This window comes from Aquarana catesbeiana, linkage group LG08 (genome assembly GCF_042186555.1).
Source record: "Aquarana catesbeiana isolate 2022-GZ linkage group LG08, ASM4218655v1, whole genome shotgun sequence".
Lineage (NCBI taxonomy): Eukaryota > Metazoa > Chordata > Amphibia > Anura > Ranidae > Aquarana > Aquarana catesbeiana.
In genome coordinates, this window is record NC_133331.1 from 25876142 (window position 1) to 25890514 (window position 14373).

Genomic DNA, 14373 nt, shown 5'->3' on the forward strand with positions numbered 1-14373 from the left:
CCAGCTTATACAAGCTATTACTGATATCCGTAGAATGGAGCATATGACAGCCATGGTGGAGGATGCTATGGAGAGATTTGATAGGATCTGGCCCCCTTGGGACCGCTATATACATGGCTCTTCTTGAGGTTCCGGCTCCTGTCATTCTATTATTGCCCCTTGTCTGACAATTGAAATATATAGTAGAGTTCACAGCCTGATGATCAACTTATACTGATTCTAATGGGTTCATTTTGATGCTAATTTTTTATTATTTCTGATTACATTATGTACAAAACTATTGTCTCTGTAATCATACACCTGCTTACCTCCTTTTCTTGATTGTTATTATTACAGTTTGTATGCTATGAGTTTTGAAAAATTTCTCAATAAAAATACAATAAAAAAAAAAAAAGAGGAACACAAACAATACTTTGAAACATCAAAAAAATGGGTCTCATTCGGTGGGTAGTAGTGGCTACCAAGCACTGCATCCAGTTTCATGCCTCCTGCAGACATTGCCTTTGCAGCTTAAGGGGGAACAGTTGAGGGAGGGTGTGGTAGGAACACTGTGTAATAGACTCACCCAGGACTGAGGCTTTTGGAGGGGACTGCAGGATAGCCTCTTGCCTGCTGACTATGGGCCCTGGCTTTTAAAGGAACACTACTTGTTGTAAGGTGTATGCTGGGGAGACCCTTGGAGCAATGTTACTTTGGATTCAAGTCCATGTCTCCCCAAGACACGCAGACTCTGGGGAATCTAGGCCCAGGGTCCCTGTGTAGGTCCCAGTTGCTCATTACCAATAAGGACTGCTCCACACAGTCAGACTGATAGCAGATATTAATTTCATCAGCTCAATCACCTGTCTTCCACACATTGTTAATTGTGCTAATTAACTGACCTATTGTCTGCTAGCAAACTATTACGGGGATGTGTTTACACTTGGGCTAATGTCTATTGTACTGTGAGCTCGATGCCGGACAGTCTGTTACTGGGGGTCTCCTGCTATTGTCTGTTTATTAAGGTGTTATGTGTTTTCTGCTAAGTATGTCTGGCCCATTGTTAATTGGGTCACCTATTGTCTGATTAATCAAAATATTGTTTGGGTGGGCATTAAGTCACCTAGGCTGGTTAAATGACTAGTTAATTAGCTCATGTTAATTATGTTTCTGGTTACAGTTTGTATTTTTTGGGTAATATGATCAGGAGGGGAAGTCCTCCTGTGGGATATAAAAGTATGTGTTTGAGTTTCAAATAAACAGTTCCAGTTTTGCAGCCAAATGTGTCCTGCCTAGTTCTTTGTTGCAGTAGGCGGCTATAATATCTGATATCTATGTTCAGACTGGAGAAAGCGGTATACTGATGGAAGCATTCAAACAGAGTGTGGGAAGCAGCTCAACCGTGTGTTTTTACTGCCCTTCGACTGCATGTGTAAAGAATGCATGTCTGCTCACCCAACAAATTGAATTCAAAATACTAACAACTACTTACAAAGCCATCCACAACTCAGCCCCCAGCTACATCACTGGCCTAGTGTCAAAATACCAACCTAATCGTTCTCTTCGTTCCTCCCAAGACCTCCTGCTCTCTAGCTCCCTCATCACCTCCTCCCATGCTCACCTCCAAGACTTTTCCAGAGCCTCTTCAATCCTATGGAACTCCTTACCGCCATCTGTCTGATTTTCTCCTACTCTATTAGCTTTTAGACAATCCCTGAAAACCCTCCTCTTCAGAGATGCCTATCCTACCCACACCTACCAACTTTATTTTCATTTTCTCCATCTGATCATCCCCCACAGTTATTACCTTTTGTTTCACTTGACCCTCCCTTCTAGACTGTAAGCTCTAATGAGCAGGGCCCTCTGATCCCTCCTGTATTGAATTGTATTGTAACGGTACTGTTTGTCCCCATGTTGTAAAGCGCTGCATGAACTGTTGGCGCTATATAAACCCTGTATAATAAAAAAAATAATAATTAAGAACCCTAAAGGCAATTCCAGAGGTAACATCTCAATATCAGGTTGTAAAGCCAATAACCACAGTGGCTGACTAATCTCTTCCGTCAGTTCAATGCTTGTAACAGAAAAATAACTATGCTAAGTAGAAATATTACAGTAATAAATCCCCTTGTCCCCACATGTAGTCTACACTTGGCCATGGATGATCATTGGCTCTGGTTCTACTGCCGATGCCGAGACATCCTATGATCCTCAGTCACCGGTTTCTCAGTTTATTTTAGGAAGTATATTGTGATAATTGGCTTAGGTTTTAATAAAAGGTCTACTAAATACATTTGTTGCTCTATCCTACAGGCTATCTGCATTTGTAGTGAAGTCCTTTAGCAAAGGGCGGCCCTACATATTTATAGATGAAAGTCATCTAAAACAATCTTTTACCTGGCTTCAGAATATTCGTAAAGAGACTGGCTGCTTCCGCAATGTAGGAAGACTACTGAATACTGCTATGCAGGTGATTTTATTATCATTCTTACAAAATGATACATGCAAATTATTATACAATGTTTATCATAGACATGGTTATATTATAAAGACATAGTAGATTCTATGTCCAGATACTTGAATGTCCAGATTTTGATGTTTTGTTGGCTTGAATCATAATTTTTTTCTGCAATCACATTCCTTGTCATCAGTTTCCATATATTCTATCCTTATCAGCAGTTCTTGTGTAAGAAAACTTCTTTGTATAAGTTTAACAGTTTAATTTTATGTCTGGGAAAAATGTTTAAAAAATGCATGCTGCAAAACATTCACATTTCAAAACCAGTGAAAATGAAATATACTGTATATACCAAAGTGCATATTTAGCAAAATTCACACTAGCACAACATTAACCCCTAATTAATTCAGTGTTCAATACAAAAATGCAATGATCGAATATATATAATATTTCTTTTCAAATATTTTATTGGTAATTAACAAGCAACTGTTCCATACATTACAGTAAAGGTAGCAAGTTAGCATAAGACAGTGCTTAACACAGTCATACAGTACATCATTAACAAAGTGTATAATAGGGAATTATACAAATAAATGAATACTCAGTCAGATAACAGGAGGGAACGATTTAGGTAAGATTGCAAAAAGTAAGAGGGAGCAGGGTCCCTTAAATAAGCATACGGAGGTACCGGCCATCTCCCAAGAAGACCAACATGAGGGCCGCTGGGACCATTATATAAAACAGAGTACACTACCAATAGGTATTAATAAAAGAAAAAAGAAGAGAGAAAGAAGAAAGAGGGGGAGGGGGGGTAAGACCAGATTGGAAGAAGAGGAGTATGAGGGGACGTGGGTCAGCCAGGCCGCATGGGCAGAGGTGTGGTGTCGGAATCCCAGGTTTAAGTAGGAAACGATTCAGAATCCAAATAGGTGTTTGTCAACACCAGCTGGCAGGAAGTGCTCAATCCATGGTTGCTAGATTTTGGCGTGCTGAGGGACTTTATCTAGAATTTTCGCTTCAGTCTTGCTATGCACCAGTGCTTGGGTGATCCTATTTTTCGTTTCAGCTATACTGAGCGTGGGTGTCTTCCACGCCTTAGCTATCGTTTGCTTAGCTGCAGTGAATAGTTGGAGAAGGAGGCGAAGTTGAGCTCTCGTGTAATCTTGTGGAATGAGGTTGAGCAGAGCTATCGCTGGGTTGGGTTTTAGGGTGACTTGGTGGAGAGTAGATGCCATTTGGAATACAGTTTCCCAAAAGCGCTGCACCAGTGGGCATGTCCACCAGATGTGCAAGTGTGTGCCTCTGTCACCGCATCCCCTAAAACAGTTTGGGGAAGATTCAGGTGAAAATTTAGCAATTCTGGCCGGGACTAGATACCACCGCATCAACACTTTATAGTTTGCCTCTGAGGCAATAACATTTTGGGATGAGTTTTTTGTGTTGGTCCAGATAGTCACCCAGTCTTCCGCTTCAATATTAATGTCTAGGTCTTTTAACCATCGCTGCGCGTAAGTGGGGGGGCTCGAGGGTGGTGTAGTGAGATGAGTGTAAAGTCGGGAGATAATTCCTGGGGCATGCGGGTCCGAATCGCACACGGTCTCATACTCTGTCAAAGTATTAAGCCAAGGGAGAGATTTTGTTGTTGTTTGGGCAAAGTGAGCAATTTGGAGATAACGGAAACATTCTCTACTGGGAAGTTGCGTTTGTGCTTGGATACTGGCGAATGATTTAATGGTATCACTGTTGACTAGGTCACATATGCGAGTCAGGCCCGCCTGCACCCAGGACTGAAATGATGTTGGTTCAGTGTAGGCTGGATAGAATTGAGGGTGACCTAGGAAAGACAAGAGAGGGGAGTGTTGGGAGATCAGTTTGAAGGGTATCTTCAATTTATCCCAGAGTTTGAGTGTGTGTAGTGTGAGTGGGTTGGTTATGGGGCCTCGTGATGTTGGGGAAAGCCATAGCAAATTTGTTATAGTAATCGGAAATGAGTCAATGGCTTCAAGGCTTACCCAGAGTGGTATTTCATGTTTTGAGTGATAGAGAGTAGTCTGAGCCAGCCTTGCAGCATGATAATAATGTAAAAAATTTGGAATACTAAGGCCTCCATTGAGCTTGTTGCGGAGAAGAATGGATCTAGCCACTCTAGGCCTTGTGGGACCCCAGATGTATTTAAAGACTTTATTTTGTATGACCCTATGATAATAAGGAGGGATCGTGACTGGGAGTACTCTATATAAATATAAAAGTTTCGGTAGTAAAGACATTTTAACAGCTGCAATGCGACCGATCTAGGAGACACATAAGGGAACCCAAAGATTAAGAAGTGACGTTAATTGGGTTAGCAGTGGGAGATAATTGTTTTGGAACAAGTGGGATGGATCGCTCGTCAGTTTAATCCCTAAGTAGGGAATAGATGTGGTGGACCAGTGGAAAGGGAAATTTTGGCGTAGCATGTCTAAATCCGCTTGAGGTAAAGACACATTGAGAGCCCATGATTTGGTTTGGTTGATTTCTAGTCCCGAGACCCGAGCAAACCTATCCAGGGTGTGCAGTAGAATTGGGAGGGTAGTATGGGGAGATGTGATGAACATGAGAGCATCATCAGCAAAGAGACACAGCTTGTGTGAGGTTGAAGCAATCTCCAGGCCTCGGATATCAGGGTTATTCCTTATCAGGGCAGCTAAGGGTTCGATTGCGAGTGCAAACAATATGGGGGATAAAGGACAGCCCTGCCTGGTTCCTCGCAGAATTGGAAAGGAGTCTGAATGGAAACCTGAATAATGTACATACGCCTGTGGTTGATTGTATAGTGCGTTAATCCACCCAAGGAAATGTGGGCCGAAGCCCCAACGTTGAAGAATAAAAAATAAATAGGGCCAAGAGACTGTGTCAAAAGCTTTCTGGATATATAGGGATAGGAGATGCATCGGGATTTTACGGGAGCGGGCTAAGTGTTGTAGGAGGATTACTCGTCTAATGTTATCACTAGCTTGCCGTTTAGGTATGAAACCTACTTGGTCTTTATGGATCAGTCCCCCTATGATGGGATTAAGGCGTAGGGCTAAAATTTTGGCTAGGATCTTGATGTCCACATTTAATAATTAAATTGGCCTATAGTTGGACCATAAGGTGGCATCCGTGTTTGGTTTCGGGATCATCGATATAAGTGCTGTCAATGTGTCTCTGCCGAAGGAGTGCTGTTTAAGTATAGCGTTAAAAGTGTTGGTAAGAATGGGGGCTAATTCAGTTGCAAATTTTTTATAATAAAGGCTCGGAAGACCGTCCGGGCCTGGGCGTTTATGGGGTTTAAGTGACTTGATGGCTGACAAGACTTCCTCCGTAGTGATCGTGTTCTCAATCAGTTCACGACTAGCATTGGAAAACGAAGGAATTGGAAGATTACAGAAGAGTTTTTCCGCCTGATTCAGCGAAAACACTGATTTGGGCTCATACAAATTTGCTAATTGTTTACAAAACTCGGAGAGAATTTTAACCGGGTTACTAGTTACGTTATCTTTAGTCAGTCTGAGTCTGATAGGGACATGGACACGGTCTTGTCTACGAAGGCGTAAGGCCAGGAATGTGTCTGGTTTGTTTGCTTTAGTATAAATCGTATGATTAGATCTGCGGATAGTCTTATCAGCCGCTTCAGCCAGGAGTAGGTCTAGTTCAAGTTTAGTCTTTTCTAGTATTATTTTATGAGCTTCGGTCGGGCTAGTTTGGAATTGTAGGAAGTGATTGTGGTATTCTGTTTCAAGTTAGTGTAGTCGGAGAATTCTGTCTCTATTTAGATGTGACGCAACTGAAATGCATGTGCCTCGTATAATGGGCTTATGAGCTTCCCAGAGCAGTATAGGGGATATATCGGGAGTGGAAATATGTGTTAGGTAATCTTTAAGGGCTATCTGGATATCTAGACAATATGATTGGTTGGTTAGAAGAGAGTCATTCGTGGACCACGACCTGTGAGTAGCCTGTGGTATTAAGGAGGATACAGTTGTGATAACAGCACAATGGTCTGTCCATGTGATTGGGTGGATATGTGAATGGAGGAGGAGTGGAGCGGATGCTATGGAAATAAAAATGTGGTCGATTCTGGAGAAGGATTTATGGGGGTGTGAGTAAAATGTGAAATTTCTTTTAGTGGGGTTGGATTCTCTCCAGGTGTCTAAGAGAGAGGCCTTAAGTATTTGTTTACGGAATTGAATAGAGGGGGTATGATGTTCGGGAGCATAGGGAGATTTATCCATGTGTGGCTGTAGTACAGAGTTGGAATCACCACATAGAAACAGAGTTCCCTTACAATGGGTTTTCACAACCTGTAATAAATGTGAAAAAAAGGGGTTTGGGTTTGAATTAGGGGCATAATAGGAAACAAGGGTCGTTGTAACATCCTGTAACAGACCGACAAGAAGCAAGTAACGGCCCTCAGGGTCTCTTATCTCAGTTAAGGGTGTAAATGGCGTGGTGTGGTGAAAGGCTAACAGGACCCCTCGCTGTTTCGTATCTGCTGAGGCGGTGAAGACTTGCGGATATTTAGAGCTAAAAAAGTTGGGGGTGTGGCGCTTAGAGAAGTGGGTTTCTTGAAGAGCTACTATGTTGGCTTTTAGGGAAGTGAAAGTTTGAAAGGCTTTGACACGCTTATGTGGAGAGTTCAGCCCTTTAACATTTAGGGTAAGTATATTAAGCGGTGCCATGGTTAGGTGTGTGAGGGACTATTAGCCTGGGATACAGAGCCCATGCGGGCCGGCCGACAAAAGAGAAAGGGAAAAGGAGAGGTAAAGAGTGTGAAATAAGAAAGAGAGAGAGAAAGAGAAAGGAGTGTATAGGGTGTAGGGCACGCCACTGAAGTCTCCTCCCAACGGGGAGGCAATAGGTCAGTGACGCCCGACCAGTAAGTGCACCAACTCTGCAATCAGAAAGCCAATCAGAGAGAGGGTGTACCATAGAGGGGGAGCAGTGACTGCTCCCCGCCGCATTCAGGGATAATAAGATTGGTTTAGCGTCAAAATCTTCAATACTGCATCTTACACTATAGTATTAATCCAACACAGAAAATGTATAAAGGACAAAAAAAAAAGGGGGGGGGGAGTGGCGATAAGTAATTAAATGGTATATATACTTATGTTACTAAAGCGCCATTCCCAGGAGACAAGATTATACAACCATAAGAAGATTTATGCAGGAACAGGGGAAGGGGTAGTGGGAGGGGAGGAGAGGGAATTGAGATGTGGGTAAGGGTGAGAACCGGGGAGGAGCGGGGAGAGGAAGGTGGGGATGGAGGAAGGGGGAAGGGGGAGGGAAGGAAGGGGGGAGGGGGGTGGGAGAAGATAAGGAATATGGAAATAGAACATAATCCAGAGGTTTGAATCTAACATAAGTTGCTTTCAGAGTATAGTCTCGTGGGATTATGACTACTATTGGAGTGGGAATGGTGAAATAGTGGGATTAATCTGGCATACAGTGTGTAGGACAGCCTAATCATACGGGTACCCATGCAGCATGTGAATTATTTATAAAGGCTATTAATAATGCAGCATTAAAGGTATACAATTCAACTTAACATAAAAAGGAAAGAAAAAAAAAAATAAGGAAAACTTTTGAAAACAGTGAAGTGACTGAACCTGAGCAGGCCTTAAAGAGAATGAGAGCCCTGTAAAGAATGCTTGCAGGGTGCTGTGTTAGTTCCTGAGCCCACCGATGTTGTCCAGGAGCTCCTGGTCGCGAGTGTATTCCGTGCAGAGACAGTCATGATATGTGCAACCGAGGAACTATACGCTGGAAGAGACAAAGGGTGAGAAAAAAAAAGGGGGGGGGGGAGAGTTATCTTCCTGGCTGTCAGCGGAGGGCTTGAGATTTCGGGCTGGGGTGATAGTTTCCAGATGATCGTGCTGGGGTTCCTTTCTGGATAGACTGCGGATCTGGATTACTCCTCTTCGGGGTCATGTGGTATGGTTGGGAGGCAGCTCTGGCTGGTGTGCGAGGCAGAGACGTTTCAGATTGGTGTGTCTGGGGCGACAGGTGAAGAGATTCAAGTAGGCGTTGCAGCGACTCAGGGGTGGAGCAGGTATGTTGCTGCCCTTGGTAGGAAAACTGTGAGGCAAATGGGAATCTCCATGTGTATTTAAGTTGGTGTTGTTGTAATATTTGCAGCTGTGGCTTCATAGCACGCCGTTTAACAATAGTAAGAGGCGCCAGGTCAGTGAACAGTTGGTAATCGTGATTCTGGAACTGAAGGGAGTTCTTGTTCTGCCCTGCTGCTAGTAGTTGTTCCTTTGTGCGGAAAAAGTGCAGCTTAACAATAATATCCCGTGGTGGTCCATCTGTTTGACGGCGGGTTAGTGCCCTGTGTATTCTGTCAAACTCAAGGCGTTCGATGGGTATAGAGGGGGCGAGCTCTTGAAATAAAGCTGTGGTAAATGATTGTAAATCGTCTATCGCCTCCGGTATGCCCCGGAGGCGCAAATTGGACCTGCGAGAGAGATTTTCAGCATCTTCCAGACGCGATAACAGCATAGCGTTTTCTTCACGAAGGGCAATTTGTTCCTGGGCCTGTTCCTGTAATGTGAGTTCCATATCATCAACCCTGGTTTCAAGGTCTGCTGTGCGTTGGCCTATTTCACGAATCTCTTGTGTCAGGCTGTTAGTAATCTGGTCTGAGGTTGTCTTTAGTGCCTTATGGAGCATGGTTTCCATCAGCCTTATGAAAGCGGTCTGAGATATACCTGCTTGCGGTAAGGAGGGGGAGCCGCCTGGGTTAGATTGTATGTCCGTCTCATCTTCACTGTCAAGCACTTCTGAGTGTGCTGGAGAGGACGCTGCTTGTTCAGCTAGGGCTCGGGCCTTCGCTGCCATCTTGGAAGAAGCGCGGGCCAGCGCTTCTTTTATGGGTTTTGGCTTTGTCTTGCCACGATGACCCTTAAGTACCATACCGGAGGAGGCACTGGTGTGCGGGGAGGTGATCCCTGGAAAACGAGAGCTGGATCGCTGGTTCAGCGGTGCTTTACGGTCCCGAATATGCGGCGGGGAGTGCGGAGCTTCACAGAGAGACGTCCGCCATGTAAAGCTTCGCGCATGCGCCCCCCATATATAATATTTCATGTGCAAAAAAAATAAAAAAAAAACCCCATGTATTTCTGTTATAAAATGTTGCATACAAATATCCTTCTTCATATATTTCTTTCAAAATGTAGTCTGCTACATTTTTTTTGGTAACAATAACCCAAACCGTGTATATTATTTAGTCTGTGTGAAAGTTAGAGAGTCTACAAACTATGATATATGTATTTACAAATGCCCTAAAATGCCAGGACAGTACAAATAACCCCAAATTGATCCCTTTTTTGAAAGTAGACAGTTCAAGGTATTTAGTAAGAGGCATGGCAAGTTTTTTGAAATTTTAAATTTTTTTGCCATCATTTTTTGGAAATTTAAAAAAATAATATTTGTATTTAGATACCAATATTTCTGGTATCTAGGCCAGTCACAGCGGCCGGATACCAAGCACCACAATCAGTGTGCCAGTGTGCATGAGCTTGGCAATACACTGGTACATCTTGGTGCCTGCTCAAGCCTCTGGCCAACAGTAAAATTACTGTTGGCCGGTCTGCAAATGGTTAAAGAAATAAAGCTCAGGAAACCATGAAATTTATGAAAATCTTTAACATGTCTTCACTCTTTATCTTGCTAAGGAAGCTTATTTGAAACAAAAACATATGTAACCAATATAGGTCCTAGCTTCTTGGTAGAAGAGATACAAAATCCTTGTTCATATTCAAGTCTTACAAAAATTCATGTCTACTAGATGTCCTTAAACATAATTATTTCCAATCAACTAAAAAATTGATTTACAAGGATAAAAACTTAGTGTTGTGATTGAAATAAAGACTATACAACTTCTTGGGAGTGGGTTCATTCTTAAATAAGATAAAATATATTTTTTCTTCTTTTCTTTTACTTAAAACTCTTCAGCAAAGTTTCAGTCTAATAAAACTTTAAAATTGGTCTTCATTACAGGGAGGAGCGAAAGATGATGTCTCCCTTTCTGCGTATGTGACCATGGCTCTGATAGAGGCTGGTGTATCTCTGAAAGTAAGTGATCATCAACATTTAAAAATATTGTTACATTCCTGTATATGTTGTACCTTACCAAGAGAAAAAGTAATCTTGCAAAGTTACTTCCAAGCATAACACCTTTTTTCAACCAATTACCTAATAGTAGGTGTTGTTAGAATGTGTGTACAGTTGGCCACTGGTGTTTCATTCCAGTTATTGTTAGACTGTAACACGTCACCCCTGAACATGGGGGAACCAATGAGCTTGAAGCAGCTCCCTTCCATGTTGTTCTATGTAATCAATCTGTGCTTAAGCAGGAAATCAGGTATGACCTTTATTGGGGTAGGAGTAGAAAGGAATATACATATTAGACATGAGCATTCATTTTCGCCTGAATGCATTTTCGTCTGAATTTCGGGTATATTCGTTATCGTTTTAACAAAGGATAACGAACGTGCAGAATCTGAAAACCGAAAGATCCGACATAAACAAATGCTTTTTTTTTTTGTTTTCATTGCGACAACAGTTCGCTATGGATAGAAGATTCGACATGATGCTGACAATAGCGATCTGTGTCCATCAAACCTGTGGTCGAATGTGCCTAACCTTAGCTCTATTAGTCCAAGATTATTCTACATAGAGAGAAAAGATTCGACATAAAGAGAAAAGATTTGACATAGAGAGAAAAGATTCGACATAGAGAGAAAAGATTCAACATTATAGAGACAATAGCAAAAAAGGTTGAATGTGCCTAACCTAACGCTATTAGTCCAAGAATATTCGACATAGAGAGAAAAGATTCCACATGAAGATTCGATGAAGTAGTCACCGTGAGTGGACATTTATGGTCAAATGCTCCGCCCATAGAATATAGAAGAAGTCTAATGTTGGTTGACTAGTAATAATAATTAATAAATATAATTATTACTAGTGTCATACAACATTAGAATTCTACTATAGCTTGTAGGCGGAACATTCGGCCGGAAATGTACAATTGCGGCATCGAACAGTTTAGCTGCTCTGTCGAATCTTCTTAGAACATTCGACAGACACTATAAGCCTTCAATGACAGATTCAACCTTTATTATTTCGGATTTTCGGACGAATGCATTTTTTTAATGAAACAAAATAAATAAAAACGAATTTCGGGAGTAACTAAATAAATGTATTTTTCGGACGAAAACGAAATTCCAAAACGAAATATTTCAGTGTGCACATGTCTAATACATATTGACAAAAAAGATGAATGCTAATCTTTTTACCTAATGGAAATTAGGGATGATCTCCAGGTTTGGGTCGAATATGAGTTCAAGCCAAGCCGTTTACCATTTGCCAAATGGATGAACTAAATAACAAATTTTGGCCAGTTTGCCCACCCGCCAAACTTCCAGCTGCTGAAGCTGGAAGTCATTCCTTTAGCAGTGGTATTACTACTAAATGACAACTTCCCACTGATTGCTAGGGTGCTGGGTTGCACAGCTCCATTGGTTCACAAGAGACTGGAGGTTGCCTGTCAACAACAACATCATCACATTTTAACAACATGAACAAAATTCCCATATGATTGATATGACACTTCCTTCTGCATTGAGGGTTAATGAGCCAAAAGCAAATAAAAAGCAAAAAGTCCCTTAATGATGCTCGATGATTTTACTTAAGTAGTATTCAGTCAGATCTATTTTTTTGGTTTGTATAACTCCAGGATTGTGAGCTGCATTATCCCTTGCCCCTCCCCACACATTTTGAAGCAGAATTCAATAGGGAATGATTGCCACCATTACAGTCACCAGTGGTCTGTATGGAAAATCATTTTAGGGAGGGTAAACAAGAAGCTCAATTCACAGCAATGCCTTGGGTCTCACAGACAGTAAGTTATAGGAAGGTTTCCCAGCAAGAGACACAGATGACAATATTTCTAAACTAAGGAAAACATTTTGGTTGCAGTTCTACTTAAAATGTATTTAACTACTTCCCGACCACCGGCCGTCATATGAATTTGTGCGGGTATATCTGAATGATATCTGCAGCTACAGGCATCATTCAGATATTGACTTTTTCAACCAGCGATTCCCTACACCATAAGAATGATTATAGCAGCTGGTCAGCCACTTGATCATTCTTACGGGCGTCGAGAGGGGACGTCCCCCCTCCCGCCGCCCTTCGGTGCTTCTATGGACTCACCGCTGCCATCGGTGAGTCGTAGAATGGATCCGCCGGCCCCGGATGTTTACTAAAGAGATTTTTGGTGGACCAGATAGTCGCCGGAGCCTCTATGATCGTTCGGAGGCTGAGCACAATGTTATGACGTCACGCTTGGCCTCTGCATTCAATCGAACGGTGCTGCCTCGGCTGGGAAGCCGAGATAATTTTTTTTATTTCAGCTGTCCCAGCCTAGAGGTGAGATGTGGAGTCTTATTGACCCCATATCTTACTGTAAAGAGGACCGATTATGCCATATTCCTATTACAAGTGATGTTTACATAAAAGTGATCAAAAAACATTTTTTTTTTTTAAGTGTCAAACTAACATTTTTTAAGTAAAATTAACAATAATTTTTTTTTTTTTAAAGTGCCCCTGTCCCTGTGTGCTCACACGCAGAAGTGTGAGGTGTCATCGCGAACATTAGAGCGAGAGCAATAATTCTAGCCCTAGACCTCCACTGTAACTCTAAACATGTAACCATTAAAAAAATGTAAAGCGTCGCCTATGGGGATTTTTAAGTACCGAAGTTTGGCGCCATTCCAGGAGCATGTGCAATTTTTTTAGCAGAGACCCTAGAGAATACAATGGTGGTCATTGCAACTTTTTATCTCGTACAGTATTTGTGCAGCAATTTTTCAAACGCATTTTTTGGGGGAAAAAAAATGTTTCATGTATATTAAAAAAAGCGCTAAAGTTAGCCTAATTTTTTTGTATAATGTGAAAGATGATGTTTTGTCGAGTAAATAGATACCTAACATGTCACGCTTTAAAATTGTGCACACTCATGGAATGACGCCACACTTCGTTACCTAAAGATCTCCATAGGCGACGCTTTAAATTTTTTTTACAGGTTACATGTTTAGAGTTACAAAGGAGGCCTAGTGCTAGAATTATTGCTCTCGCTTTAACGTTTGCGGCGTATGTAACCTGTGTGTATCTGGCTCTGATACTAGCCAGTGCCTCACCAGCCACTGAACTCACCGCACGTCCCTGGTACATAGATCACATCAGATTCATTATGCATCTTTATCCTCTTGATTACTCTTCCAAATTTTAAATTAGGAAATACTGAGATTTCATACTAGTTAATTTATTTCTAGGATCCTCTGGTCAGAGACGCAGTGTCCTGTCTGCGGAAGGTTGCTGTGGATGTGAGCAATGTATACACTTTGGCTCTGCTGGCCTACACCTTTACACTGTGCAGAGAGACAGAACTCAGGGCAGCTGTATTGGACAAACTGGAAGAAAAAGCTATACGAGAAGGTGAGGAATAGATTCACTAAAATTATTCTAGGCTGAAGTCATTGTATACTTTGACTGAAAATGTTTTAAGATTGTTTTAAAAAAATGTCATTTATTCAATTGCAAACCTTCTTTACACCCCTCTTCTGTTGGGGCTGAAACTAAGTACCCTGATTATTAAAAGGGGGAAAGAATCAGATACAAAGATAATTACCCTGTAAGTGGAAAACCTAATAAAAGTGGGATTTAGGCCAATTATATATTAAATATGTTTATACTTTTTAACCACTTCAGCCCTGGAAGGATTTTCCCCCTTTCCTGACCAGGCCCTTTTTTGTGATGTGGCACTGCGTCGCTTTAACTGACAATAGCGCGGTTGTGTCACGCTGTACCCAAACAAAATTGATGTTCTTTTTTTTCCCACAAAGAGACAT

At 41.8% G+C, this 14373-nt stretch overlaps 1 protein-coding gene across 1 annotated transcript in view; it reads left to right on the forward strand.

Annotated features, from left to right (window-relative positions):
* The window catches only part of LOC141105647 (alpha-2-macroglobulin-like), a 232651-nt gene that overhangs the window by 197214 nt on the left and 21064 nt on the right, over nt 1-14373 (forward strand). The window contains exons 26-28 of the mRNA XM_073595623.1: nt 2293-2449; nt 10457-10531; nt 13798-13960. Coding sequence (XP_073451724.1) covers nt 2293-2449; nt 10457-10531; nt 13798-13960 — 395 coding nt within the window. The remainder of the gene's footprint in view (nt 1-2292; nt 2450-10456; nt 10532-13797; nt 13961-14373) is intronic.